Source organism: Centroberyx affinis, unplaced genomic scaffold (genome assembly GCF_046629955.1).
Source record: "Centroberyx affinis isolate AG114_WGS23_722 - 3 ecotype Tasmania unplaced genomic scaffold, CSIRO-AGI_Caff_v1 ptg001775l_1, whole genome shotgun sequence".
Lineage (NCBI taxonomy): Eukaryota > Metazoa > Chordata > Actinopteri > Beryciformes > Berycidae > Centroberyx > Centroberyx affinis.
The window spans coordinates 1-26,880 of NW_027280168.1; the positions used below are offsets into that span (position 1 = coordinate 1).

Below are 26,880 nucleotides of genomic sequence, written 5' to 3' on the forward strand. Positions count from 1 at the left end.
GGCATTAAGTGACAGTAACTGTTCACGTTGGTTCACTATTCCATGGTGTTTTCTGGTGATTGCTTACAAAGCACAAGGGTGAGCTCAATTACTATGACCTTTATTCTCTGAATACAATGCATGATAACAAAACATAAAACATCAAGACAAAGTCCATATGTCATCGTCACAACATCATCCCACCACGGACACGTTTCCATGGAGACAGTATATTTAATATCCTGATTGGTCCGTTTGTTGCCATGACAGGCTGCAGTCATTGCCCAGGTGAATTTACCTGGTGAAGGAGCGAACATGCCTCCCCCTCCCACCTCCACTCCCTCCTCCGCCGCTGAACTTGCTCCCCTGAGATCCTCTCCCCCCTCCTCCTCCTCCTCCTCCTCCTCCACCTCCTCCGCCGCCTCCTCCTCCGCTAAGCCAAGACAGGCCAGCGCCTCCTCTGCCCCGCGGAGCACGGTCCCGCGGAGCCAGGCGATATGCACCTGGACAATGGAGATGGAGGGAGAAGAGGCAGAAAGCACCGTGTTGTTAGTTCAATTTTCATGTGATTCATATTAGAATCAGGCAAATAGTGTGTGTGCGCACATGCATACCTGCAGGGGGTTGTCGGGAGGGCAGAGGGCCACGTGTGAAGTTGCTCTGTCCTCCACGTGGTTCGCTGTAGGTTCCTCTGTGAGTGACAGCTGGCACTTGGCCGCTCCATGACGAGCCACGACCACCTTCTCTACGAGCGTAGTTACCTAGAGAAAGAAACAGAAAGGATTTAGCTCCCTCTACTGGACAATTCATAGTCTAGACCTGGTCTACACTTACTTAGAGATTGGTAAACACAGGCCTTATGAACACATGAACAATTCTTACAGTATGCTAGTGGCAGAAAGGAGTATGTGTGTCTGTTTGTGACTGTGTGCATGTGTGTACCTACCAGACAGCAGTACACCTTTAGGTTGTGGTGGAGTGAAAAAGCGAGTCTGGCTGTGGAAGGTGGCTCTGCCTCTGTTGCCAGTGAACAGTCCTCTGGTGGGGGGTTTGGGGGAGCTCTTAGGGGGGCGTTTAGGGGGTAAGAGTCCCAGAGGAGTCGCAATGTCTTTAAACTCCGCCGCCACAAAGTCATCCACGTGCATACTGGGAGGACGGGAGGTGTTCTGTTTGCGCTGGCGGAAGATGTCGTGGGGTCGACACAGACCTTGTCCAAAGCCTCCTCGACCTCCACGGCCACGGGGAGCAGCCATGATGTGGGCTCTCTTGGCAGGCTCCACATAGTCCGACTTACCACTGCAGGGAAACAGACACACAAGATTGCATTTAGCAACAAGTAGAAAGCTTATTCATGAACCTAATTCTATGAAATGTACAAAGTTAAGATATGACAAAAATGGCAAAGTTAAAACAGAACCAAACATGGGAACTGTACCTTGATGTGATGAACGTCTCGTGCTTGTGTTTGCCCAGTCGGAAGCCTTTGGGAGCCTTGGTGTGACCTGGAGAGGAGGGCTCAGACAGGAAGGAGCGCTCCAGCTCTGCCTTCAGGTCCAGTTCTGGACAACACTCCTGGGCCAGACCCACCAGGTCCACCTTCACCTGCCACACAGAGAGAGAAGAGTTGCAACCATGCCCATACAGACACACATACACACACTAGGGCAGCACAATTAATTGTAGATAATCAGATATTGCGATTTTATGTTTCCACAATTAATAATTGTGTAATTCAGTGATATGAAGTGTATGTTAATGCAATAAAATTTCTTATTTTTTTATTACATACAACAACATTTTTTTCCTGAATCTGAGACAAATAATCATGATTAATAATCATGATCTCAATATTTAGCAAAATAATCGGGATTATCACTTGCCACAATCGTACCTAATACATACCCAATTCCTGTGGTCCTTGGACATACTGACACATACACATGCACGTACCTGAACTCACACACACAAACATACACACTTACCATATCAAGCTCTGTTTCCATGTCATCAGTGTGGAAGGGAGAGAACCACAGTGCCTTCAGCTGCTCATCCAGAGCCTCTGATAGAATGAACACCGTCCTACAGAAAAAACACACAGAATTAGGCAGAATACAATTGAATTATTACATCCAGTGTTTCCTCTGTAATTTTATATAGCAGTGGTACATGGAGGTAATTTTAGTTTGAGTTCCACATCTGTCTCTGGTTTAGTCCTGATTATAGTTTCAGTGAAGGTTGCTGTGCTAACAAGAATTTTCTTAAAATACTGGATTAAAAAAATCATGACTCTAAATTATATAGTTCACATTTTCCTTGGCAGTGACGGTAATTGTCTCGCTGTGGTGGAGCACCACTATTGAATGAATACAGAAAGAGCACTGACATGAAAAAAAAAATAATGGATGGACAGAAAAATCCTCATCCACAAGTCATTTATCATTATCCAGAGGCTGTACCTGTGATTGAACTGGGCCAAAAGCGTCTCGGGTGCTGGCAGAGTGGGCTCAGTATCAGCTGCAGGAGGCGTGTCTGTGGCAGCCTCCAGCGTCTGCCTCAGGACAATCACATTCTCCAACATCGTCTCCAATGAATCATCCTCCTTACAAAGCTTCTACACACACACACACACACATATATATAGTCAGAGTAAGGCCAATGTCAAGGAGCATAAAACCCTACTTTGCAAACACCAAACGTGTGTGTGTCATTTGTACCGTAATCTGTTTCTCCAGAGTAGGGAGTGGATGTGACTCTGACTCCTCCCACTGCAGCAGAGTTTTCATCTCTGAGCCCGTCAGAGTCAGTAGCCGCGGAGGAGGGGCGAAGGCTGGTTCCTCGCCGGGCCCCTGGCCCTCCTCACCACACTGGATCGGAAAAAAGATAGATTTAAGAGTAAGATTCAATTCTCAGTGAATAGTAATGACTCTCAAAAACTACTTTACTTTAAAGTTTTTTTTTACTTTTCAGAAACAATGTCCCATAACCACCATAACCATCAGAGTGAGTGGAAGGAAAAGCACGTTTCCATAACTGTGGTGCTGTCAAATTTCAGGTGTTGCCTACCTCAAACATGATTCCCAAATGCTACCAATGTGCCCAGTCATTTTGGCCGTGCATACTCCTTCACATTCATTGCCACATGAAACATGAACCAGGCTTAAGAAAAATCTCATCTGACCTATACTTACCATTGATTCTGTGTGGAGGATCTGTCTGAGAAAGTCGAGCAGAATGGAGAGCAGCTCCGCAGAGTCCTTGTTGAAGGAAAACACCTGCTTCTTCAACAGCGAGCAAAGCCCCGCACCATGCTTCTTTAGAGCACTGAAACAAAGTTTGAAGTTTAAAGAAAGTCTTGTTAGACCAGGACAAGGAATCTGAGAGAGAAGTAATAAAGAGGGAGAGAGTAGCAATACAACGAGACAAGAGGGGAATATTGCCATTTACCCTTTGAGGTGGTAGAGTCCGTAGTCGTGCTCGGTGAGGAACATCAAGGTTCTGATACAGGTGAGGAGGAGAGTGCCACTGCTGTCTGCATTCCCCAAAACCTCCAACAAGGCGTTGCAAACTGATGACATCATCTCTCGCCCCGGAAGCGCATTGGCCAGCTGTTCAGCCTCCGACACACAGCTCTCACCAGGTGGAGACACCACCAGAGAGATATCCTAATATATACAGAGTTGAATATATTCAGACTGTCTTTCTCTCCCTGTAGGACTTATACTTACTTACAAAACTTACGTTTATGTGTGGTGTTTGCCTTTATGTGCATTGCATCACTTACCTGGTCACACAGTGACTGCAGTATCGTCCCAACTAGTTCGCTGCAATGCTGCTGTTGTAAGGAGTGGTCAGTTGGGGGAACCAATAGGGACAGTAGCAAGGGGAAGAGATCGGCCAGTTGTTCATCTCCGGAGGCAGAGCCGGAGAGCAGGTGTAACGCTGCGCTCTTACAAGCTCTCTGGGACACCAGGGCGTCCATCAGGGAAAGCAGACGCAAGACCTGTCCCCAGCACACACCTTTCCCCTCCACCCTGCAGTCAGCACACATTACATACATTTACAATACAATTAACGGCGCAATCACAAATGACTGTGTGAGTGTGTGTGTGTGTGTGTGTATGTGTGTGTGTGTCTTCCACTCACGGCTGCAGCTCCTCCAGCAGCAGCTCCAGCAGGGTCTTCATGATGAGTGTCGCGGTGGGTGAAGACAGGTCTGCCAGCTGAACACACACCCTCCTCAGCATGGCCAGGAGAGGAGGGCAGCTGGTGGCGCACACACACCTCAGAGCCTCAGCAAACACTTTCCACTGCGCCCGCAGGTGCATGCTCCACAGTTTCCTAGTGTTTAAGGCGACTGCCACGTCCTGGACGGATATCACCTATGGAGTCAACAGCATTACAATCACACATCAAAATGTTGAATTAACAACAGTTCAAAACATACTAACTTACATTCCTGTATTTTGAGACTATAATCATCAGGATGAGAGAGACAGAAGTACAGGACGGATGGAGACTTCTGTGAGATACAGTGAGCAGGTACCTGTGTGCTCTGCATGGGCAGCGGGAGTGGCAGGAGCTCAGACAGCAGGGTAAAGCCAGAGAACAGACCTTCAGGGGCTTTCAGCAGTGAGCCCAACACCTCCTTTAGCATCAGAGACCACGTGTTACTGGCCAGAGTCTCCTCTGTATGGGTCACCTGCACCAAACACACATAATGCCTCAGAATAAAGACCAGTAGTGACAGTTACTGCACCATATCACTTTAGTAAACATGCATGCAGTCTCGCTCATAGTCACACACACTCACTCACACACACACACACACACACCTGTTCGCTGACACCCTGTGTGAAGGTGAGCAGGACGTCGACGATAAGTGCCTGCACTCTGGTCTCCTCCCCATCCAGACGGCCAGACGCAGGGACAGAACACACGATCATGTGGAGCGTCACCAACACACTCGCCACACGCGTATCCCTGAACTGGAAGGCTCCCCCGCGGAGCAGCTCCGTCAGCATGGTGCGCAGCAACCGGAGTGTGTTGATGCATACACTCAGGATCATGCAGCGCTGCGGCGTGGGGCCCATGTGCCCGTGCACGCGCCATGGCTGCAGCAGCACGCTGCAGAGCTTCTGAAGGACACGCACACACGTGTCCAGACCCTCGCCTGAGAACAGCTGGACCCCAGCTAGACTCCACTTCAGATCCTTCTGCTGACCTACAGACAGGAGGAAGGCAAAGTGAAAAGTTAGTACAATATTGTGTAACACCTGTCTGTACTGTAGCTGGTCTAATTCTATTTTAGACATTTAGCTGATGCTCTTAGAGAAACTTAATAATTAATAATATTTATTTAATTAATCATAAGGGCAAGCAGTAGAATTTGATCAATATACATGAATAACCATAATTGCAAGTAACCTTCAAAAAACTGCAAGGGACAACACAATGTGTCTATCGATTTAATTATCGGTTTAATTATTATCACTTCGGATCTGAACTGAAGTATTCAAAAATGCACGTTTAGCGTTTTTACCCTCGATTGCAGGCGGGGGGCAGGCGATGTGACAGAGGACCCTGAGAGCAGTCACCAGTCCAGTTCCCTCTGCGGTCAACACATTTTCCACATTCTACAGCCAAGGGAAAACAGAGTTCACAACGACAAAACAAACTCGATTTGCATATAGCAATCACTCAAATATGTCACAGAGCAGGTATATGTCTATGAGCTGTTCAGGCTTGTTAGAGAACCATTGCATTCCACCAAAATGTATCTTGGTGGCTTTTGAGGTTTCTGATGAAAGCATTTAGTCGAGTGTGTGACTTGAGGCAATATTTGTGGTATAAGATTTTTCGTTTACAGAGCTTGGATCCTCATGCAAGTTTTGGAGTTATAAACCATCACATTGGCTGCCCTGGCAATAAGTGGTAACTACATTCTACCGTTTTCTTCTGATAATATGAAAACTCTTGTAGCACATTTACCAATTTAAGTGGATTGAAAGTGTATTTTTGTATTCTGCAATCTCTTTATCACTCAGTAAAAAGTGGTGAGTAAGCAGTATTTCCCATACAATGTTAATATTTGGATGCCTGCCCAGGTAAATTAACAGTCCGCCAAGTACATTTTTGTTTTGGATTCATTTCAGGTGCCATGATGATGAAGCTGGCATTTCTCAACGATGTAGTTTTCAAACAATCAAGACAGTTTGAAACGTAGCTTCAATAATCAGATGGAAGTATAATAGTGTAATAGCTAATGCTGCAATGCCATTAGCTTATAATTGACTGAAGACCTCTGAGACTTTCATCTGCTGGTCTGTCCTACTCTGAGAGCGCCGGTCCCCTGTGGGTTAAGCTGAAGCACGAGAAACCTTTGTTCATTCACAAAGAGACTTTAGTGCCTGAAATGAGTTACTGGGCTCGCTAAATGAAACGTCAATAACAAGGTGTCAATAACTCCCCCTCCTGATGCCGCCAGCTGAAGAGATTTATGACTCAATAAATCGGCATGCCACAGAGTAGGTAATGTAGGAGAATGGCAGCTCATAAAGTTAACGAAAAATGAAGATGTAGTGAAATGACGCTCTAACTGAGCTGTATATTGAGTTAGAGAGTGGGATACCTGTTTGATGTAGTCTATGAGGGAGGGAATGCTTCCAATCTCAAAGCGTAGTTTCTCCAGAGGCTCCAGCCATTTACTGAGCTCTGAAATACAAAGGCAGCACTCAACACTGATCATCAAAAACACATACACACAAACACTCATAACAAAAACTTTTATGGGATGATATTTGATTGCTACATCCATAATACTTACCCTGTAACTTGGCATTGGTGTCATCTGCCTTGGCTAAGGTGAGTAGCGGAGCAGCATACTGTTCCATCATTCGCAGGTCATTCGAGCTCTGCACCACAAGTAACACCAGCATGCAGGCATAGTTATATGTCACCGCTTTGCGGGCCTTGGCCTCACTGCAAGCGCAAAAGACAAAAAAAGTGAAAACATAATCAGAAAAACCAAGGGATACAGAAAGAGACAGTAAATACCGAGCCAGGCACACTATGGAGATAATATGGATGGGGCGATCACGATATAATTTGATACGCGATATGGGGTTCACGATTCAATACAACCCCGATACTAAATAGAAGTTGCACAGTCAACAAAGTATGACTATGCAGAATTATGTTTATTTCTGAGCCAAGCATCTTTCTAGCAATGGCATTGGCTTGCTAGAATGTAAACAACAGTTTAAAAATGTCATTACAAAGTGCAAATAATGTAATTTTGATGAAAACTTCTCATCTCATTTGTGATTACTACTGCAGAATAATATCGCGATTCATTTTTCTGCCTGACGATACATATAGTCACATTTTTGTATTGCAATATATTGAATTTCAATATATCGTCCCATCCCTAACAGACCAGTGCAGTCAGTGACAGACACACGGAGCCTCACCCCTGTCCGTCCTTGCTGTGGTGCTGGAGCAGGGTGACCAGACAGGACAGGTTGTTGTCCAGGCTGAAAACATGGGCCACAGCACTGCGGCCCGTCTGGGTGAAGGTGATCAGGTAGAGGGCGTGGAGCATGCCCAGTACCTCTGCATTGTCGCCTTCCTCTAGCCCCGCTCCCCCCTCTCCTCCTGTGGCCACATGACTCATCAGCTCCGACACGCCCTGGAGAGCATGCAGCGCCTGCATCAGCCACACACCCAAACCCTCTTCGCCCAGTCCTGGCCCTGTAAGACCTCCCTCTCCCCCTGTACACGTGGTCTCCTCGCCGTCGGCCTCTGCCACGGACGCCAGGAGACGCAGCAGCAGGTTGGTGGGAGTGGGCTGGGCGAGCAGGAAGAGCAGACCTGACTGGGTGAGAGACAGGAAGCGCAGGAGCTCTCTAACGGCTTGGGTGACACCTAAGTGCCCAGCTGCCGCAGCCGCTGACAACACCACCGTCGTACTCTCCAGGAAGTGGCACGCATGCATGTACCTGAGAGAGAAGGAGATGACATCACAAATCCACTCAATGAGTCACAACCACATGCATTAACATTTAGACAGATGTTTGTGCACTCATGAGCCTGTATTCTCTTTACTTTGAGCTTCTGCACAGTGTGAGGTATTAGGCTGTGTGTGAGTGTGTGTGTGTATGCAATACCTATACAGTGTTGGGTATGGATCGTCCCTCTCCTGTGGTCCTGTAATTCTAGCATTGGTGGGGAAGGCTTTCCCAGGCGGCTGCACCATAGTGTGAGGTGCAGTCTCCAGCAGGTGATGTAACTCCTCTAGAACCCCTGCCAGCCTATCAAGCTCTGCCTCGCTCACAGGGGAGGAGCTTAGCGACGGTTCCTCCTCCATAGGGCTCTCAGCGTCCTCCATCTCCTCCTGAGGATGATGGATAGTCATCATGATTAAAAAATATACTCCTAGTGTAATAAATGGGGACTGTTTGTGTATGTGTGTGTGCATGCATGTACCTGCTGTGGCTCACTCCATGCTGCTGCTGCACGCTGTAGGTCAGTCAGTACCTCATACACATGGCTTTTCTGTAATACGGCGTTGCCAGCTGTTACAACCCTCACTGTCTCTTCACGCAGGAACAGCTGGACTAAACGCTGCAAGGGACACACAGCCAGGTCTATGCTCAGTGACAGACATCCATAAGGCAAAGAAATACTTCATAAAATCTGTTAAACTACTCGGTGTTTCCTGATTTTTGTTTTTGTAAATGTGGGGGGTCTTGGTTCTGTGACTCTGGGCTTCTGGGCTCATTCAGATCAGTTCTACTAGCAGTTTAAGAATTTTTATATTTATAGCATGATATATTGAAAAATGGGCTGTAATTGCAACTGTATTTTTTTCAGTCTGAGAACTAAGGCCAAATGATGAATTTTCATTTATATTCTTTAGCTGTGGGCCAATTTTCAAGCTGTGGGGGGAACCCAGCTAAATGAAGGTAAAGGAAACAAAAAACCGAAAAAACATACTAAGAGAAGATTTACTGAAATGCAACTTTGTGCCCCTAACCTGATAGCCGCTCTTCTCCGACTCTCCGGCCTGTAGGAAGGCCTCCACACCAGCAGGGGCACTAGTCAGGGCATCCAGAGCTCTCAGGATACTCAGCTTCAATGTGGAGGAGACATGGTCCCCATGGAGCAGCTCCAGCAGCAGGCCTAGGGCCCCCTCACGCAGCAGTGGTGTGAGGGCCTGTGGGCACTCTGCCAGGTGAGATGCTAGCTTGGCACCAGCTTTCAGCTGTCTGAGGTTAAGAGCAATTGGTTGTGTGAGAGCAATCTCCATACTCAGGGCTTGGAGAGCCCACTGGACTAGAGCTCCTACAGGATCCTCCAGCTCCCCCTCTCCCTGTTTAATTAAATAGCCCAACCCTTTGGTCAGCAGTCCTGGGGCCTGCTCCAGAGCCGTGACCCAGCGAGCATCTCTGTCCTCTCCTACGCAAGTTAGGAGTTCTCTCAGCTGGGTAACAGCCTCAGCCCCCTCTCCACCCCCTGCCCCCTCTGTACCACCAGGATCCCTGGGTTCCTCCACACTGGCCTTCTCCAGCTGGGTATCGAAGCGGGTCTTATATGGAGGGGTGAAGAAGAGCAGCGGTCTGAGTTCTCGCTCATAAGGGTCGTACTGGACTGGTGGGACAGACGCCAGGTCCTCAGGAGTGTAGTCCATGTCAAAGCTGGGCAGCTTGAAGCTACCGTTATCCAGGTCGTCCTCATCACTGGAAATTTGCTCGTAGCCATCATCACCTGGTAGGGCGGAAGAGAGAGGAGGGGGCAAATTTGACAAAGTTAATCTACTATGAACAAGATGCTCAAGATACTTCAAATATGAATTATGAGAAAAGTATTTAATAAAAAAATAAGGAGGACAGCAACTATTCTCTTGCTTATTCACAAATGCATACACTGACAGACCTACTCACACAACAGCAGCATCACTCCAAACATGCAGGGTTAGTTAGTTTGACATGCAGGATGTGGCCACAACACAAGCATCAGCCATGGCTGTGAGGATGTGTTACATAGGGCTGCTCTTAACAGCTTATGAATCCTGATCTTAAGCCTTCAGGATAGCCTGGGGTGGGCCAACTGTGGGTTTGGAGCATCCAGCAGTCGCAGATGGAGGCAGCATGCCCGAGCACACACTCTCTCTTTTGGACTGTCACCCAGTCCCAAATGGACCCTGCTCCCTTGGCCCCCTTGGCTGTTATACCCGTAGATAGGCCAGTGATGGTTGCAAGTAGTGTTTATAATACCCAGGGGTTAGGGAGTAGGGGTCCATTTGGGATTGCAGACTATCCTGCTTTCACAAAGGAACTCCCCTACCTTCCTCCATCTCCTCTTCCTCGTCCTCACCCTCATCCTCCTCCTCCTCTTCTTCCTCCTCCTCCTCCGGAGCGCTTCCCTCTGTCCGTGCATCTTCTTCCTCCTCCTGCTCCTCCTCTTCCTCCTCCTCCTCGCCCTCTTCCTCTTGCTCAGCATCCGAGTACGGCTCGTCAGCAGGCAGCGATCTCTCAGGTGACACGGCCTCAAGGTAATCCTCACGGCCCTCGCATGGCTCATCTTTGACCACGCCCACTGTAGGTGTCACAACAGAGACCAGAGGGCTCACCGTTAGTTGTAATGCAAACACAGGAGCCAAAACACCCATATAGCATATATAAACATACAAACCAAACATTAAGAAACAAAAGCATGAGCCTACTTATACAAATGAAAAATCAAGGTAACCAATGTAGGATGTTCACTAAATATATCCATCAAATTTAAACAACCATTTATGCTGCATTCAATTATAACTAACCCCAACAGACAGACTCTTTAATTAGAGGAGACTCTTTGTCACTCTTGATCAGTCTGGTGGTAACAGTGGCTGATATATTGTAATAGCATAAAACATATGTACAGTTCTGACCCGTCACTGGAACCTGCTCCTCATCGTCATCATCTGGGGGTGGAGGGCCAGGCGGGGTGCGAGGCCCTCGGGGCGCTGGTCTGGGTGGACTGCCATTGTACTGGTCATCCTTTTCCCACTCTTGAGAGACAAACAGGAACATGTAGAGTAGAATTAGGACACAAAATGCAAAGAGGCAAAAAAGGTACAGAGCAGGGGAGGGGTGACGCGTTTCGGTTTCAGGAAGTAGGTGTAAAGGCGGAAGAGCTGGGCAGTTTCAAGGTAACGATGCCCACCTTGTTTGACGATCCTCTTGGGTCCACTTTGTTGTTGAGGGGGTGGGGGTGGTGGAGGAGGGGGAGAGGCTTGGTCGTGTCCATGTGAGCGCTCTGCTGTTCCATACACTGCCACAGTCAGACTGGTGTACCAGCCACGTAGCACCAGGCCGTCTGTGTTCACCTGCACACACAAACCCATGCTGTTACTTACAAATCTACAGAACAAATCTAAAATATGACTTTTAAGGACATTAGATCACTTTACCTTTCCACTGGGTCTGAAGATGATGGATTTGTTCTCATCGTATTCCAGACTGAGGGGAGAAAGCAAGACGGGACAGATTAGAAGTGCCACTCCAATAACTACAGGGCACTCGGTAGAATAACTTGCTTATGTTTGTTTATTGTTTGTCTTACGTGATTGATTTTCCAACAAAATAGCATGTGAATGCGGGGAAAGCCCAGATGCTGGGCTTTCCCCACCAGCAAATGTACACAGCATAATTGTTATGGCTAAAAAAACAATTGTCTTCTGGCAGAAATCCCAGATCCGAATCACTACTAAAACTGATCAGTCCACTAAATTTCAGCCAAATCCATTTTTCAGATATCTTGCTGAAAACAGACAGAGAGGGGTGAAAACATTAACTCCTTCCAACTTCACTTCATAATAACTGGGGCATCTATAGGTCACCATTTTCAACACCTCTTGAACAATGGACAAGTCTACACTCTGTTGATACATGCTCTACACCTAAGCTATTTCATCAGGACCTCTAAGTTTTATTGTGTCCTTTTCAGCTACTGTGTGGGTGGGGTTGAGTTTCTGGAGAGACCAGTTAGCTAGCAAAAGAACAAAGACACCAGAGTGCACGCACACACACACCCCTCTGGCCCTGCTGTGACAAAAGGACTCAGATGCTACTATGACTGGTTCTACAGGTGAGACAGACACCTGCTTCTTAAGCAATTTTGAGATTTGTAAAAAATACTCCACCAGACCAGGAAATACAGAGACAGAGAGAGAGAGAGAAGAAGTGGGAGGGGCTGGGAGGAATACAGAAAGAAAGAAGGGGGAGAGAGTAAAACATTCTGACCTGCCCAATCTGTGGAAGGTGGGGCTGTTGGGTTTGGTGACATTGTTGAAGAACAGCTCCAGTTGGAAAGCATGAGGAGATGTCTCCCTGGAGACACAGAAACACACATACAGTTAGGACTCAGTCCCATTGTGTCCAGAAAGCTTCATTGGTGACTAAAGTAATGCATCAACATGACACAGAGGCCTGATCTGCTCAGGTCTGTACACTGTTTATCATCAAGACCATTCAGTAAGTTCATTACATCACAGATTACCCAACAGGCTCAGTGGGAACCAGGGCTACCTCAACAATAGAGCTCAGGTGTCACACTCTTTCATTCATTCATTCATTCATTCATTCACAGCGGGCCTCTCCATTTCTTACAAGCACACACATACACGTCAACATCCGTAGCAAACAAACATCTCCAGAGGGAATATATTGCAAGCAATGAGGTAAAGGTTCTCCTGCCACAGTGTGTGTGTGTGTGTGTGTAACTCTTACCCAAATGCCCTGCTGTCGGGTAAGCCGCTGTGTGCTTTGATTCCTGGAGGAATGACCCGCACCTCTGTGATCAGAACCCCGCAAGGAAACCGCACCACATCAACGTTGGTTAACTGAGGAAAATTAATAACAATACACAATAGCAATATTAACATAACAATCTAATAACATTTTTTGATACAAGTCATGAACATGCTACAATGTACAGATATATCTTCTATGACCCACTTCAACTAACAGTGCATAGTGGATAAGCCAGCCAATCAGCATAGACCTGCAGAGTCCTTTCTGATATACCTAACCAAGTTGTAACTTTAGTTAACAATAGCTAGCTGGCTAGCTAGCAAACAAACTGCTCGCGGATGCCAAAGAAAATAGCTGCACGGGGCTCTGTGATTCGGTCAATAAAACACGTTAAATGGATATTTATTGTACAGTCCAAGCGATAACTTGGCAAGTGTGTAATGCAGTGAGAGTTGTTTAATGCAACGTTATCATGAACATGGTAGAATTGCTAACGTTAGCTAAGCTAACATTATTAGCTAGGAAGTTCACTGCAGCTTCATTCTCCAAAGCTCATAATTACAACAGCTGTGAGCGGCTGACGCTGACGTCTATGAAATGCACAGACTGGGGGATACTGAGACTCCAGAAACTTTACCTCTGCACTTTGATGTTTAAAAGTATCGAGAAAGAGAAGCTCCGTTGAAGTGTCCCCCGCCATCGTTTGCTGTTGTCGCTCGGGGTAAACTTCCGGATGTGTGAATACTTCCGGAGCACGCTCATCTACCGATCAGCATTCGGTTGTGCGTGCACGGCGTGTACGGCGTGCACCCACAGTCACAGTTACACCCCTACACCCAGTTACTATGGCAGTGAAATTCATAAATCTGTTTTTGGGTCATATCAGCTTAAGATCGATCAGCATCATGAAACTTGAAATTTTTTATTGTTGCCAATATAAATGTCTAATGATATGATACATCTGTATACGTTGGTGGTTTCCCTCAGCAACAGGTCTGTTAATATGAAAAAGTAAAATGATAAGAAAACCGTGAGAGTAGCCAAATATTGAGAAGCTATACGAACATATTCTCTAACAAATTGTCGCACTGTGTTCAATTATCTGACCAAATTATCTGTGTTCAATTGTCTGACCAAAGGAGAATATATAGCCTAGGAGAATAGGCTACCATATAGCCTAGTCTGGGCCATAAATAGGCTATATGGCATCAGAAATGGTCAACTGTGTTGTGTGTGTATATACAGTACATCCTGCCGAAACATTGGTAAACTATTCATATGATATTCCTTATAATGTGTCTTATAATGTGACTTATAATGTAGGCTATCTATGGTATTTCAACAGTTATAGTGACCATAACCTACGTTATTGTATTTATATCTCCTATTGTAGGCTATTACTATATTCCTACAGTATTCCTGCGTGGTAGTTCTGCTGTGATATTTGTTGTATTCTTCTAAAAGTCGTTTTAGTATTGCTATAATTATCTTTCCTTATGGGAATTAATAATCGTAAAATATGTCTCTGCAGGGTAAAAATAAAACTGTGAGCAACAGTTTTAGATTTTGATTGTCGCCTATCTGCCACGTCCTAATCTGAAAGCCACCTGAAGCTGGGAGGGGGCAGGTAGAGAGTCACGTGGTCACACAGGTAGATGCACTACAAAAAAGGGGAACATTCAGCCATTACTCCGCGATGGTGACTGCGGGAGGTTTTACATAAATTTCTCACGCAACGAAATCTGGAGTTATTGCGCTCACCTATGCGCCTTGGTGTCAAAGTGTAGGTGGTTATTCCCCTCGGATCCCACACCTACTTTCTTTTCGGTGTAGCTTTAGTTACCTTTCTTTCATTTCGTGTAGTATTAGACTAGTTTTTTGTTGTATTTGTCTTCAAATGACGGCGCAGGTAGACTACCTGGTGGTGTTGTTCACCACCACATCTGGCGCGAGCGGTGACCTGTTGGGATCTGACGAGAAGGAGCTCGTGCGGTTGGTTTGGCAGCTGCTGGATGTAAAGAACAAAAAGGTAGAACTTCTTTATTCCAAAACAGTGATTATATTGGTAAATACAAACACGGGAAAACGGACTTTCTGGCTATAATGTAAAATACAAACAAAAATCTATTATATTTTCAGAGTAGCATTGAGCTATTCTGCAAATAAAATGGTGGGTCAACTGAGTTTATGTGGGTTTATCCTCCACTACATCCCTGTTACAAACCGAGTCTACTATAGGGTCTGAGATTATTCACTACTTTGGGAAGGAAAATGTGCCTTTGCTTGATAATGCATAGACTATAAGAGATTTAAACCGAATTTCTATTGTTCTGATACAGCTTTTATATAATAGCATATAATCTACGACATAGGCCCACAGCCTGCAACTTTCTAGTCTAGTTTCAAGTCTGACATGTTTTTTTCATTCTCTGAACCAGTTGGGCAAGGTGAATGAGCTCTTGATTAAGCCTGAGCTCTCAGACTTGACAGAAGAAAAGGAGGAGGATGGGGTGGAGGTGAGAGTGGAAGAAGAAGACGGATCCGGTGCAGATTGTGTCTCTACAGCCACAAACCTTGAGAATGCATTAAACCAGGTATTAACCTCTCTGTAGTCAATGGAAATATGCAAGGCCTATATTACTTTCTAATTAATACCCTGTTGGTGGAGATTTGTTATTAAATAATTTATTACATCTGTTTAAGCCTATGTAGACACACAACAAAAGTAAGTGTATCAGGGAAATTCAGTAACCACTGGAAGCTTGTGATGAACAGTCTATTTGAATGAAGTGAGCGGCCATTGTTGTGGAGAAGTCAGTTAAGTGATAAGGCAGTATAGATCTTTACAGCCTAAAAAATGTAAATTAACTAATTTACATAGGGAATTGGAGAAAATACACAAAATAAAACCAGACTGCTGGGAATTGTCCAGAAACCAAAAAGGTAATAATAAGAGATGTCAGAAAGTTTTGGTCATTTCTAATTGAAGCCACAGTAAGAATGACCGCTCAGTTTTAATCATTGGATTCACCAAAGTCAGCAAACATTTGCCATATCTGAAGCTAGTTATTTTTGATTTATGATTTATTTTCTAATTGTTTTATGCCTTGTCTTTGCAGTTCCATCTAAGACTGACAAACGAGGTGAACAGCGCGGGCGCAGGCACGTCAGTATGTTTGTGTACAGACGGGCAGCTCCACATCCGTCAAGTAATCCACCCCGAGGCCGCGGGCAAGGTGAGCGAGCCTCGCAGCCAGGGCGGATGTTCGCTGCCGCGGGAACCGTCAGTGCTCACACAACCACAGAGGGATGTGTTGTGTCAGCACTGTGCTTTCGCTTGAATTTAATGTTACGGCGAAAGTTGAGCCTCATTAGACTATCATTCATGCAAACTTGTCTAATGACACACACCCATACGCATACATGCACACACACAAACACAGCCACACAATGCCGCCTATCAAATTCCCACACATATCACACCGAGTTAGGTGTTGCACAAAACAGAGCCACGGTGGATCTACTGCAAACTCTGTTGGCTTGAGTAAATACCAATATGATGGCAATAAAAAAGGCAGCAGTTGTGATGAACCCATGCCACCCAGCTGTTGCTGTGACACACGTTCACATCCTTCTCCTTTTATTTCAGTTGTGTTTTTTTGTTTCTTTTTCTCACTGTGGGCTGACTGGGACTCCCCTCCCTCTTTAGAACATCCTGGTGCCAGAATGTTTCAACTCTTTCTTTGACCTGCGAAAAGAGTTCAGGAGGCACTTTCCCACGTCCGACCTGAAGGCTTTGGATGTCTACTTCATGGCAGAGTGTATCCTTTTAACACTGTCACCTGTTTGCATTTGTTGTGCCAGAGACTATGTGTTCTACTCTGCATGCGTTGAATGTTAAACTTTATTGTCCATAAGTAGTGACAAGGACATGTGGTGGGCACATGCACTCAATAACACACAGGTAAAACACACAAATTAGAAGTTCATAAGCCACGGGGTGTTGGCTGCAAGACTAGAGGTTTTGAAATGCAAATAGGGAAACAATGGCAGCACCTCACTAAGCGCCTAGTGAAAGAGTGTGTGTTTAGCCAACAGGGCTAGCCCCACACACCCACTGGAACAGGAGAACTAACATCTCTCTCTCTCTCTCTCTCTCTCTCTCTCTCTCTCTCTCTCTCTCTCTCACACACACACACACACACACACACACACATTCTACCTCCCTCACACACCCACACATACCCGCTTAAGGACACATTATGCTCTCCCCCACCTGTGAGAAAGATAATTTTTGTGGCTGTTCCTCTGCTGTGGTTTCTCTCCTTGACTGCTCCCTCCTCAGCTCTGAATGTACCTGTTGACCCTCCAGCCATGTTGGATCCGTCAGCCATATTGCCCCCAGAATCGGCAGTACAGCAGGTCCAGATTATGGCCAGCATTATCCTTGCCCTGCTTTCTGAGCCCCTATGTGAGTGCCACATGTTATATTACACAGTGCGAATATGAGTAAAATGTTAACAAGTGTAATGAGACAACTACAGTTTGAGATGCAGTATACTGTATGTTTACAGGTAACAGCAGAAGAGTGTGCCACATAACTTATAAGAGAACTGCTATAAGAGGATAATGGAAGCATTTGTTATTCATATCCATTCAGGGGAAAAACACATTATTACTTTAAGTTCATCATGCCATATATTTAAAACATTGTAGATCCAGTCTTAATGTCAACCAAGGATTTAAGTTACCTGCTGTCCATTACAAAGTACCATCATTTGTTTCAGTTTTGTCCTATCATTAATTTTGTGATAGTAGGCGTCACTTTTTTCAAAAGGCGAATATCTAATTTTGGAAACCAAACTCAATTGCTTTCCCATTACAGGTCACACATTTTCTCACCCAGAGAGAGTTAGTGAGAAGTTTGAGACTGGCACTTGGTGAGTAATCTTCAAAATAAATATTCTTTTTGTATGCAGGCCCTGAATTTGACTCCAAGTCCACTCCTCCTGTGCTAATTTCAGTGTGTGTTTGTGTGTAGCAGTAAGATGGAGAAAGTGTGTGACAACACTGTGATCAGAGCCAGAGGGTTGCCATGGCAGTCTTCTGACCAGGACATCGCTCGATTCTTCAGAGGACTAAATATTGCCAAGTACGTTGTTGGTGTTTAAAGGCACGCTTATTTATGCAAGTTTTGTATTGATTGTTCACATTAACTTATCAATCAGCATCATATATATTGATAATATTCTGAAATCTACTTTTGAAATCAGGTTTACAGTGCTGTAATCCTATATATTTTGTGTTGTATAGAGGCGGTGCTGCATTGTGTCTAAATGCTCAGGGGAGGAGGAATGGAGAGGCTCTTGTTCGTTTTGTCAGCGAAGAACACAGAGACCTGGCTCTGCAGCGACACAAACACCATATGGGCAACAGATACATAGAGGTAACCCTTCTTAACCCAGATAGCACTGTCTTCTTCTACAAAGTATTACTACCCACACCTAATCTAATAACCTGTGACTAATTCCTGACACATTTCAGCCACACCTGATGCTACCGCACTGATAATGACAAGTTCACACTTAATTGACCGCATTGTTCCTTGTAATTGCAGGTTTACAAAGCAACAGGAGAAGACTTCCTGAAAATAGCAGGAGGTGAGAACCAAGAACCAAGTAGCATATGCCTAACCTAACCTTAGTAGCCTAAGTAACCCATAGCAATCTAGTCATATAGTCCAACTCTCAGTGTTGTCACATTGTTAATTTCTTTGTGCAGTTTTGTACAGAATTTGGTTAGAATGAAGGAGACACCAAAATAACGTCCTGTCGCACTGAAGGGTTTGGGGTGGATTTTCTGGTATGATATTCAGTCCCATCATCTCTGCGGGAGCAAAGCAAATTGTAATCATAATTACTACAGCACGTCAGTGTAATCACCTTCACGCCATGATGTATTTGTTTCTTGATGGGAGCAGAGTCTTGCAGGACTTTGTCTACAAGGCACAAGTGGTCACTAAGTGGTTTGACCAGCTTGCTAATGATTTAGTCTTATGCCACGGCAATCTCAGAGAACAGAAAACAGATACAATCCCTATTTAACATTCATGAGATGTTCTGAAACATGAGACTGAAGTTTCCAATGTCATCATAAAGATGGCGGGCCCTGATTATCACTCAAAATCATTAAGGGATTACTGATAAAGTTAGCAGTAACCTCGCCCAGTTAGAAGTAAGGGGGCCAAACAATGCCAGAAAAAATACTCCAAACCACTACAGTGCCCCGCTCACAGTAGGAAAATGCTTCTTCATTGTGACAAGCATTTTTTGCGTATTTACTTGAACGGGTGTGTCTGTGTCTTTGTGTGTGTGCCAGGTACCTCCAATGAGGTAGCGATGTTCTTGTCCCGTGAGGACCAGATCATAGTGAGGATGCGAGGTCTTCCTTTCACTGCCACACACGAGCAGGTGCTTGCCTTCTTTGCCCAGGGGGAGGAGGGTCCTGCAGAGGCATGTCCGGTCAGTGGGGGGAAGGACGGCATCCTATTTGTCCGCTACCCGGACGGGCGTCCCACTGGTGATGCCTTTGTCTTGTTTGCCTGTGAGGAACACGCCCAGTGTGCTCTGATGAAGCACAAAGACATCCTGGGAAAAAGATATATTGAGCTGTTCAAGAGCACTGCTGCAGAGGTCCAGCAGGTATGTCAGGGTGTTGGGTGAGCAAACATGGCGTGTGTGTGTGTATGCACTTGTGCATATATTTACATATGTTTATTTTTAACTTGTAGAACTTGTACAATGTGAATGTGAATATCTGTTTGTTAATACTAGCTTGAGGTTTGTGGTTCTGTCTCCTCCCATTCTCTCTGTTTTGTGAAGGCAGACAGAGGGTTTTTAGGTGTTCTGTTTTTGTTTGTGTATGCACAGTGACAATGTGTGGGCATTTGTCTTTTCTCCTGAGTTACTTGTAAGAAATAGGGTGGGGACCTGCATAGCAAGGAGGAGTGTGTGTGTGTGTGTGTGTGTGTGTGTGTGTGTGTGTGTGTGCGTGCATGCGTGCGTGCGTGTTTCCCTCTTACTATATGGGTTTCTTGTTAATGGGAGGTTTGTTGAACAAACACACACAATACTCCGGTCTGTAAAAGATTACCATGCAATTCAATGCTCTCTCTCTATCTCTCTCTCTCTCTCTCTCTCACTTCTTCTGATGAACACATGCACACTTATTTTCTTATCTCTGTGAGTTGATAAGCATGCAATCCACATATATATCTATGCTGAGGCCCTCAGCATAGGCCCTGTGGTTTTATGTACTGTATGAGAGACTAAGGGGTTTTATGAGTCCCTCTCCAGAAATGCAAACATGCTGGTGTCCTGTTGGCAACAGGCCAACTCCTGTCTTACATTGCAACACACATTTCAACAAAATGAGGACTCGTCTTTGTTGTACACAAGTCTAAGATACGGCTTGTATATATGTCTCAATGTATATGCAGTGCTTTGCAGTTTTTATGTATTGTAGGGGTTGAGTATATAATATAGGTCAGTTTTTCCTGGAAATTATCTTAGCAGGGAGAGAAAGCCTCTGAACTAGAGTCAGTGGAAATCAATACAAATTATTTCAGCAGGGAGGCAGTTTTCTATGCAGGGTGGTTCATACAGCCTGCTCAATAATCTTCGCTACAGGCACAATATGTAACTGTGTGTGTGTGTATGTATGTGTACGTTTTAGGTGTTGAACCGGTACTCATCAGCCCCTCTGATCCCTGTGGCCCCTGCCCCTTTGGTGTCAGTGCTGCCCACAGTTTCTCTCCTGCCCCCTCCTGGCGGTGTGAGGGACTGCCTGAGGCTGAGGGGGCTGCCGTACACGGCGTCCATCGAGGACATCCTCACCTTCCTGGGAGAGTTCACACACGATATCAGACCACACGGCGTGCACATGGTGCTCAACCAACAGGTAGACGCACTCACCACACACATACAGTATATTCACATTCACACTCATGTTTCTCGCATTTCAGACGACCCCGTTTCTTTACCTCGTCCCATCTATCCTCGCAGGGTCGTCCGTCGGGTGACTGCTTCATCCAGATGACCTCAGCAGAGCGGGCCTTCCTGGCGGCCCAGCGGCTCCACAAGCAGGTGATGTCCAGCCAGCGCGGGGTGAACAGCCGCTACGTGGAGGTGTTCCCCTGCAGCGCAGAGGAGATGGGCCTGGTGCTGATGGGAGGCTCGCTGTCACACACACATACACACACACACAGCCGGAGCAGGAGTGGGACAGGGCTCAGCCCGCCGCCATGTAAGTCCAGACGTAAGTGCTGCTGGGAGCTGGGGGTGCTTCGGGACTGCAGGGTAGGTGGGCTCCTGCCATGGGGGCAGAGGTGAGAGGTTAGAGGTTAAATTCGGCCCCTCCCCCCTTTTCTCTGGGTTCTCTCCAATCTAGAACTGTGGGAGGATGGGGAATCTGGTTTGACCAGGAGGGGTAGGAGCTGTGTGTGTGCGTGTGTATGTATGTATGTGTGTGTGTGTGTGTGTGTGTGTGTGTGTGTGTGTGTGTGTGTGTGTGTGTGTGTGTGGGTACCCCTGTTTGTTCCCTTTGTAATTCTATGTGATTTTGCTGAAGTCTGCATGCACTGAGAAACTTTTAATGAACCGTTCACTCTGCACTTTCAATTTTCACCTGTGTATTCACACATTCTTGTTGAATAGTTAGTCTTTTTCAGTGGCATGTGTGTTACCCATTCTTAATTTCACTCCCTTACCCCTACTGTACCCCTACTGAAGTCATCTGTAGTGATCTGAAGGGGTTGGATAAGTGTAAGCAACACAGCCGGAATCCCAATTAGCTTATGATAGGGGCAAAGTGGCTTACAACTCTCCAGTCTTATCAGATTGGTAGGGGTGGGTATGGGATGCTGACTGGACCTAATCAGTCACCCGGCCTTAGGTGTTTGTATCACCTGTGCTTGTCCAATCAGTGGGGCTGTGGGAGAGGTGGGCAGAGCTCAATGCTGGTGTGTAGAAATGTGCTGCGTTCCCGGTCTTTAGTCCTTCACCCTGAATGTGCACTGATGTACTCCCATACCTAGAATTCAAAAAGAAGCCACTGGCAAAATTAACAATGTGAACTTTTTAGTCAACGATAAACTGGTCCAATGTTTTTGAATGGTTTGAGATTGAGTGCATAAGTTCACATGTGAGTGAAAAGGATTCCGGGCTAGTGATGTGCAGGTAGTAGTGAGGTCACACTGAGATAAGATGAAACTTTTATGATTCTTGTGGAGAAATGAATTCTTAAATTATTAAATAGACAGGACACGATAAGGAGTCTCTACACCACAGAACCAAATACGCACAGTGAGCTGGAGTAGTCTGGAAATCCTTCTTTACACACAAAAGTCTCTCGCTCATTCACACACACACACAAACACACACACACATACACACACACACACACACACATTTTAGGTGCTGAGAAATGTTGGTCATTGTTTGTATGATTGCATGAGCGCCTCTCTCTAAAACAAACAATGACCAGAATTCACCATAATGACTCCATGTACTTCTTTTGCTGTTTATTTTTAAGTCTCTCGTCTCTCCCTCCATCTCTCCTCCCCAGGTCTATCTCCACCAACCTACTCATTCACCCCCGCTCCCCCTGTCCTGCCTGCAGAGGCTGCTGCCCTCTACCCTCCCATTGGCCAGGTGCTGCTGACTCCCCGCCACCTGCCCCCAGGACACCCCTACTACCCTGCCTCAGCTCAGTTATACATGAACTATACAGCCTACTACCCTAGGTAAGAACTGCTAACTACACATGAACAGAGACAGGCACATGAGCCCCTTTCACATATGCAGCCTGTTCCGTAAATGTAACGGCATGCTGTGCGAAAAGGAGCCGGTGTCGAAATGCCAGTAAATCAGCTCTGCCAATTTCACTGCTCAAGACGTTGTAACGTCACTAGAAAAGTTCCATATCGACCGTATGTGTGAACGAAGCCGTAACATTAACGTCAGTGTCCTAACATTAATGTTAGGACACTGACGCAGGACTGTAGGAGGGAAATACAAACCACTATACAACAGGGCTGTAGCTTTACTTTTTTGACAAAAATGGCGAATTGGACAGAGGCGGAAATAAGAGAGATTCCCGAAGTCCGGGCGAACAGAAAGATTTCCCCGCCGTGTTTTCAAACTGCATTGACTCCGACTGTTAAACGTAATTTCCGGGAAATGACAACAGTGGAATGTAATGGTATTGCCAGTATTGTGTGACTGGTAGCGCTACGTTAAAAAAGCGGAAAGGCATGTCTTGTGTGAACAATTCAATGCTGTTTCAACTGCAATTTTATGTGTTTCATGTGTGAAAGGGGCTATGGTGACATTCAAATGCACCCCTTCATGTTAACTCTGTGATTAAATTATTCTCATGACTTTCATTTTAACAAGAATTTTAGATTACATACATTTTGGTGGTTTTCTATCTGGAATTCCTTTGTTTGCAATGTTGATTTTTGTTATTTTGCATGACCAGCCAAACTCTGTCAAACTGTCATGTGGTCCCTAGCAGATCTAGACCCTTGTTCAAAGTGAAAAAGTAGGAAGGTTTGTGTTTGATGGAAATGTGTTTTGCCAAGGAGAAAGACTTGGACAAGGGTAGTTAATAACTAAACAATGTGGTATCAGAGAACTCGGTAAACATCAGTGACCTCCCTTTCTTCCTGGTCATCCAGGTCTGAATGTGAAAGCAGGTCACTTAAAGACTGTATCCAGTGTTACTTTTAGTTGTCTGATTCTTAGATTATTAGTTTGCTGACAAATATGGAGTTTTCAAGTCAGTTAGGTTGTTTTTATGATATTTTCAAAGTAACCGCCTGTCTCTCCCTCCTCCCCTCTGTTTCTCCAGTCCACCTGGTTCTCCCACTACTGTAGGTTTCTTCCCCTCCCCCAACCCCCTCTCCTCCCCAGGGGGGTTGGTGCGCATGCCTGGCCTGACCTACGGCAACGGCGTCAAAGACCTCATTAACGCGGTGCAGGGATACCAGGTAAGAAACAATTCTGTATGTGCGTTAAGAACTTGTTTGCACTGCAGTTCCTATGCATGCAAAGTTCTCAGTGCCTCCGGCATTCACATACCTTTCCGTAGGATCCAAGTGCTGTATTCAAATCTCCTTCTATTGTGGGTGTGTATCGTCAGGCATCCACTGTGTTTGCCCAGAGGCTATCAAACTAGTTTATCTGGTCTACTCTCCCTGTTCTATCACACACACTATTGCTTGCTTAGACTTGAATTGCCAGAAGTCTTATTTAAACCTGGATGAGAAGAGGGGATCACAGATATTTGTTAAATAAGTGGATATATGCTAAATTAAATCAGCAAATGGAGACAAATCAGTAATGAGAATGTTTTATTTCCCATGAGCAAGCATAACTCCTTTTCCACGTCCATACTGGAGCGACGGGTCCATGAGGCCTTTAGGCTACTGTGTGTGTTTGTCTGTGTCTCAGCCCCCTGTCTCTGTCCCTCCTCCCCCTCCCTCACACCACAGTACACCCCTGAAGACGCTCTCGTGCACGCTCATGGGCCTGTGCACGCTCACGACCCGGCCAGGACATTGCTTACGCAGCCCAAAGAATGGGTGTGTATTTAAGGTGTCTGAGGCAGGTGGCAGGTAAGGATTGGCTGCAGGCTCAGTGAGGGGATGTGAACAGATGCTTCTTTGGTCTGACTGGTCAGCAGGGGCTTCAGGACTCAACGTGATAGGGAAGTTTCCACTAACCACACGCAGTAGCAACATTGCCTGGCCATTATAGACATATTTTGGATTGATTTTAGTGGTTAGAGGAAATTTCTTGGAGTTTTAGTCTTTCTCTGGATTGTTTCGAGGGGGTGCCGTTCTCTAATGGAGCGTCGGACCATATTGTAGCTGTCGCCTCTGTCTAATCCTGGCTACATTTCTATCTTCTCAGGAAACCAATGCAATACAATGACTTTTCTTTTACGGGCTACCCCACTAGCCGTCTTGCGTGGTTAATTAATTGGTGGTGTTGTAGTGTGATAGTGCTGTAGGTGGGTAATAATAGGTGTAGCTGTCAGGTGGTTGAGAAGGTGATGGGTAACATCTGGTGCTGGGTTTTTGGCTCTGTCCCTTTTACATTGGGCTAATGGCGCTCTTTCTGTCTTGCTCCCCTTACCCCACCCCCCCACCCCCCTTTCTCCACCCTCTCCAGAGCCCAGCTGAGTCAGTTCCTCTCCTGAGCAGCAGTCTGATTGGTCAGTCCAGCGGAGGTGATGCTCCTCTGATGTCCCTCCCCCCTCTCATGACCAAGCCGGGAGGGCAGTACCTGGATCTGACCCTGCTGTAGGGTCACACACACACACACACACACACACACACACATATACAAAGGACATTTGACAGCTAGGTATATGTCAAAGACTCCTAATGTATTCCTAGGTTTTGAAAAATAGTCTTTTAGATGTGTTATTTATATCTTTAAGAACAGAAATTAATGTATTTTATACCAAATCATTGTGGCCTTAGCCAAAATAGCAGCTTTGTCTTATATTGCACATTGTGTATTTTAAAAGCTTTATAGAGATGTTTTAACATGTTATGATATTATAATCACTATGATATATTTGCTAACAAAATAGAGAAGAATGACCTAGTACCAACTGAGCTAAATCTTTTCCTTGTGCTTCTCTGTGAACAAGAGTCAAACTGTGTGTGCATGAATGTGAAAAAGTTGAGAATGAGTATTATGCATGGCTGTGTTGATACGTTTTAATACTTAATCTGTTTATATAATGCATTTTATTTGTTTATATGCATTTGATACAATACACAATGATTGTATTGGAAGCTTTAGTGCATGAAGAAGTTAGTAGTAAAACTTTGAGATGTTTACATAATGCCAAATACCAATGCACTGCTAATCAATAAGACTACTAATGAATATAATAGCAGTATCTTTGAATCACAACAAACATGTTACACTGTGTGCGGTTGTCTGAGCTTGTCAAATGGTCTGATCGCTGCATCAGACTTCACTTACAAAAATATGACATCTCATACTTAAACAGCCCCCTCCTTTTCCTTTACATACCCTATACAGCTCTACTTCCATGTTGTATAATGTCAATGTTTTGCCTTTTGTGTTGGACACAAATCTGAACTGAGAACAGTCCCAGTTCACGGTAACCTAACCACCGGGCTCTGTTCTCCTTCAAGAGGACTCATGTCTCAAGCTCTCAGCTTACTGAATGAATCTCAGGAGCCAGAGGTGGTTTCTGACAGATTTTATTACAGATTCCACTCGCAGAGGATCTATCAGTCCCTCACACTTTCCTTGTCTCCTCTTCTTCATCTACACTGATGTCAGGGAATGCGATGAAACAAAACAGCTTCCCCCCCATAGAAATCCCTTTGCCATATCTCTTTTTTTTTTAGCTAGATCATTTGTAGATGAAGGAGAGGTGATGAGAAAAGGAAATGAAGGACATCATTGACATTGATCCTGTGAATCTGATTGCCATTTGTGCCCTGGGGAGTTCCTGTTTGGGCTCCATGTTGCTGTACACGCGTCCTGAGAGGACCTAGGACATTAGCCTACTGCTCAGGACACCCTGTTGCGACCATGCTGAAAGAATAATAAACATCACATGTGAAGTTAGCCTGTCTTCAAGCTGTTTGATTTCACTGTTTGTCTTCTAATCCGTTTCATTTCGCTCTGCTGTGTATTCATGGTGTACTCTCTGTACCTGGGGAGGGTTCGTGAATTACAGCAGCGCTGTGAGCTCAGCACAAACACACAGGTGGAGTTGGTGATGACAGAATATAGCTGGAGGGGAAACTGTGGGAACTCCCTCTCGCTGTCCGCCGCGATTACCTCTCTGTTCTACACATACACACACATACTATAGCAAAGAAACTATTGTCGTTCAGACACACTAAAGACATTATATGACAGGATGGCCTTTTTCTGAAGGTGGGAAAGTAAAGAATGGAGAGAGCAAGAAGGGGGAAGAGAGAAGGAAGACAGACAAAAAGAAGTTGGACCCCCTCAGGGCGGATTTGGCATTGTGTAATACAATC

At 45.4% G+C, this 26,880-nt stretch overlaps 2 protein-coding genes across 5 annotated transcripts; one reads left to right on the forward strand and one right to left on the reverse strand.

The window, feature by feature from the left end:
* Nucleotides 1-24: 24 nt before the first annotated feature.
* Nucleotides 25-13,497, reverse strand: virma (vir like m6A methyltransferase associated). Its single transcript, XM_071529230.1, has 27 exons — nucleotides 13,414-13,497; nucleotides 12,753-12,865; nucleotides 12,267-12,353; nucleotides 11,435-11,483; nucleotides 11,188-11,350; nucleotides 10,913-11,032; nucleotides 10,324-10,575; nucleotides 9,014-9,744; nucleotides 8,464-8,601; nucleotides 8,145-8,371; nucleotides 7,449-7,976; nucleotides 6,803-6,957; nucleotides 6,608-6,690; nucleotides 5,519-5,612; nucleotides 4,812-5,200; nucleotides 4,523-4,678; nucleotides 4,123-4,358; nucleotides 3,761-4,010; nucleotides 3,424-3,641; nucleotides 3,168-3,300; nucleotides 2,694-2,843; nucleotides 2,436-2,590; nucleotides 1,962-2,058; nucleotides 1,415-1,581; nucleotides 926-1,275; nucleotides 594-740; nucleotides 25-482 (listed from the first exon to the last, which is right to left on the reverse strand). Exons 1-27 carry the CDS (start codon nucleotides 13,474-13,476, stop codon nucleotides 274-276), a joined length of 5,460 nt encoding a protein of 1,819 aa, XP_071385331.1. The 5' UTR covers nucleotides 13,477-13,497; the 3' UTR covers nucleotides 25-273.
* Nucleotides 13,498-14,476: 979 nt separating this feature from the next.
* Nucleotides 14,477-26,449, forward strand: esrp1 (epithelial splicing regulatory protein 1). Of its 4 annotated transcripts, none has more exons than XM_071529226.1 (16): nucleotides 14,477-14,805; nucleotides 15,215-15,370; nucleotides 15,896-16,012; nucleotides 16,486-16,597; nucleotides 17,122-17,247; nucleotides 17,662-17,716; nucleotides 17,818-17,928; nucleotides 18,090-18,222; nucleotides 18,394-18,436; nucleotides 19,155-19,477; nucleotides 20,511-20,735; nucleotides 20,840-21,092; nucleotides 22,401-22,578; nucleotides 23,688-23,826; nucleotides 24,331-24,420; nucleotides 25,013-26,449. In XM_071529226.1, exons 1-16 carry the CDS (start codon nucleotides 14,674-14,676, stop codon nucleotides 25,145-25,147), a joined length of 2,328 nt encoding a protein of 775 aa, XP_071385327.1. In that variant the 5' UTR covers nucleotides 14,477-14,673; the 3' UTR covers nucleotides 25,148-26,449. The 4 variants fall into 4 exon arrangements, with proteins under 4 accessions (XP_071385327.1, XP_071385328.1, XP_071385330.1 ...); XM_071529227.1 differs by having other exon boundaries at nucleotides 20,840-21,080; XM_071529229.1 differs by having other exon boundaries at nucleotides 24,331-24,453; nucleotides 25,013-25,148.
* Nucleotides 26,450-26,880: the final 431 nt, after the last annotated feature.

Excerpts from the sequence above, each read along its gene's own strand:
- esrp1 (XM_071529226.1), top strand. The coding sequence starts at position 14,674 with ATGACGGCGCAGGTAGACTACCTGGTGGTGTTGTTCACCACCACATCT. Across the intron at positions 14,806-15,214 it reads TGGATGTAAAGAACAAAAAG|TTGGGCAAGGTGAATGAGCT; the intron begins GTAGAACTTCTT and ends TCTCTGAACCAG. Across the intron at positions 24,421-25,012 it reads TTACGCAGCCCAAAGAATGG|AGCCCAGCTGAGTCAGTTCC; the intron begins GTGTGTATTTAA and ends CACCCTCTCCAG.
- virma (XM_071529230.1), bottom strand. The coding sequence starts at position 13,476 with ATGGCGGGGGACACTTCAACGGAGCTTCTCTTTCTCGATACTTTTAAA. Across the intron at positions 12,866-13,413 it reads TTAAACATCAAAGTGCAGAG|TTAACCAACGTTGATGTGGT; the intron begins GTAAAGTTTCTG and ends AATTTTCCTCAG. Across the intron at positions 4,011-4,122 it reads CTGCTGGAGGAGCTGCAGCC|GGTGGAGGGGAAAGGTGTGT; the intron begins GTGAGTGGAAGA and ends TGCTGACTGCAG.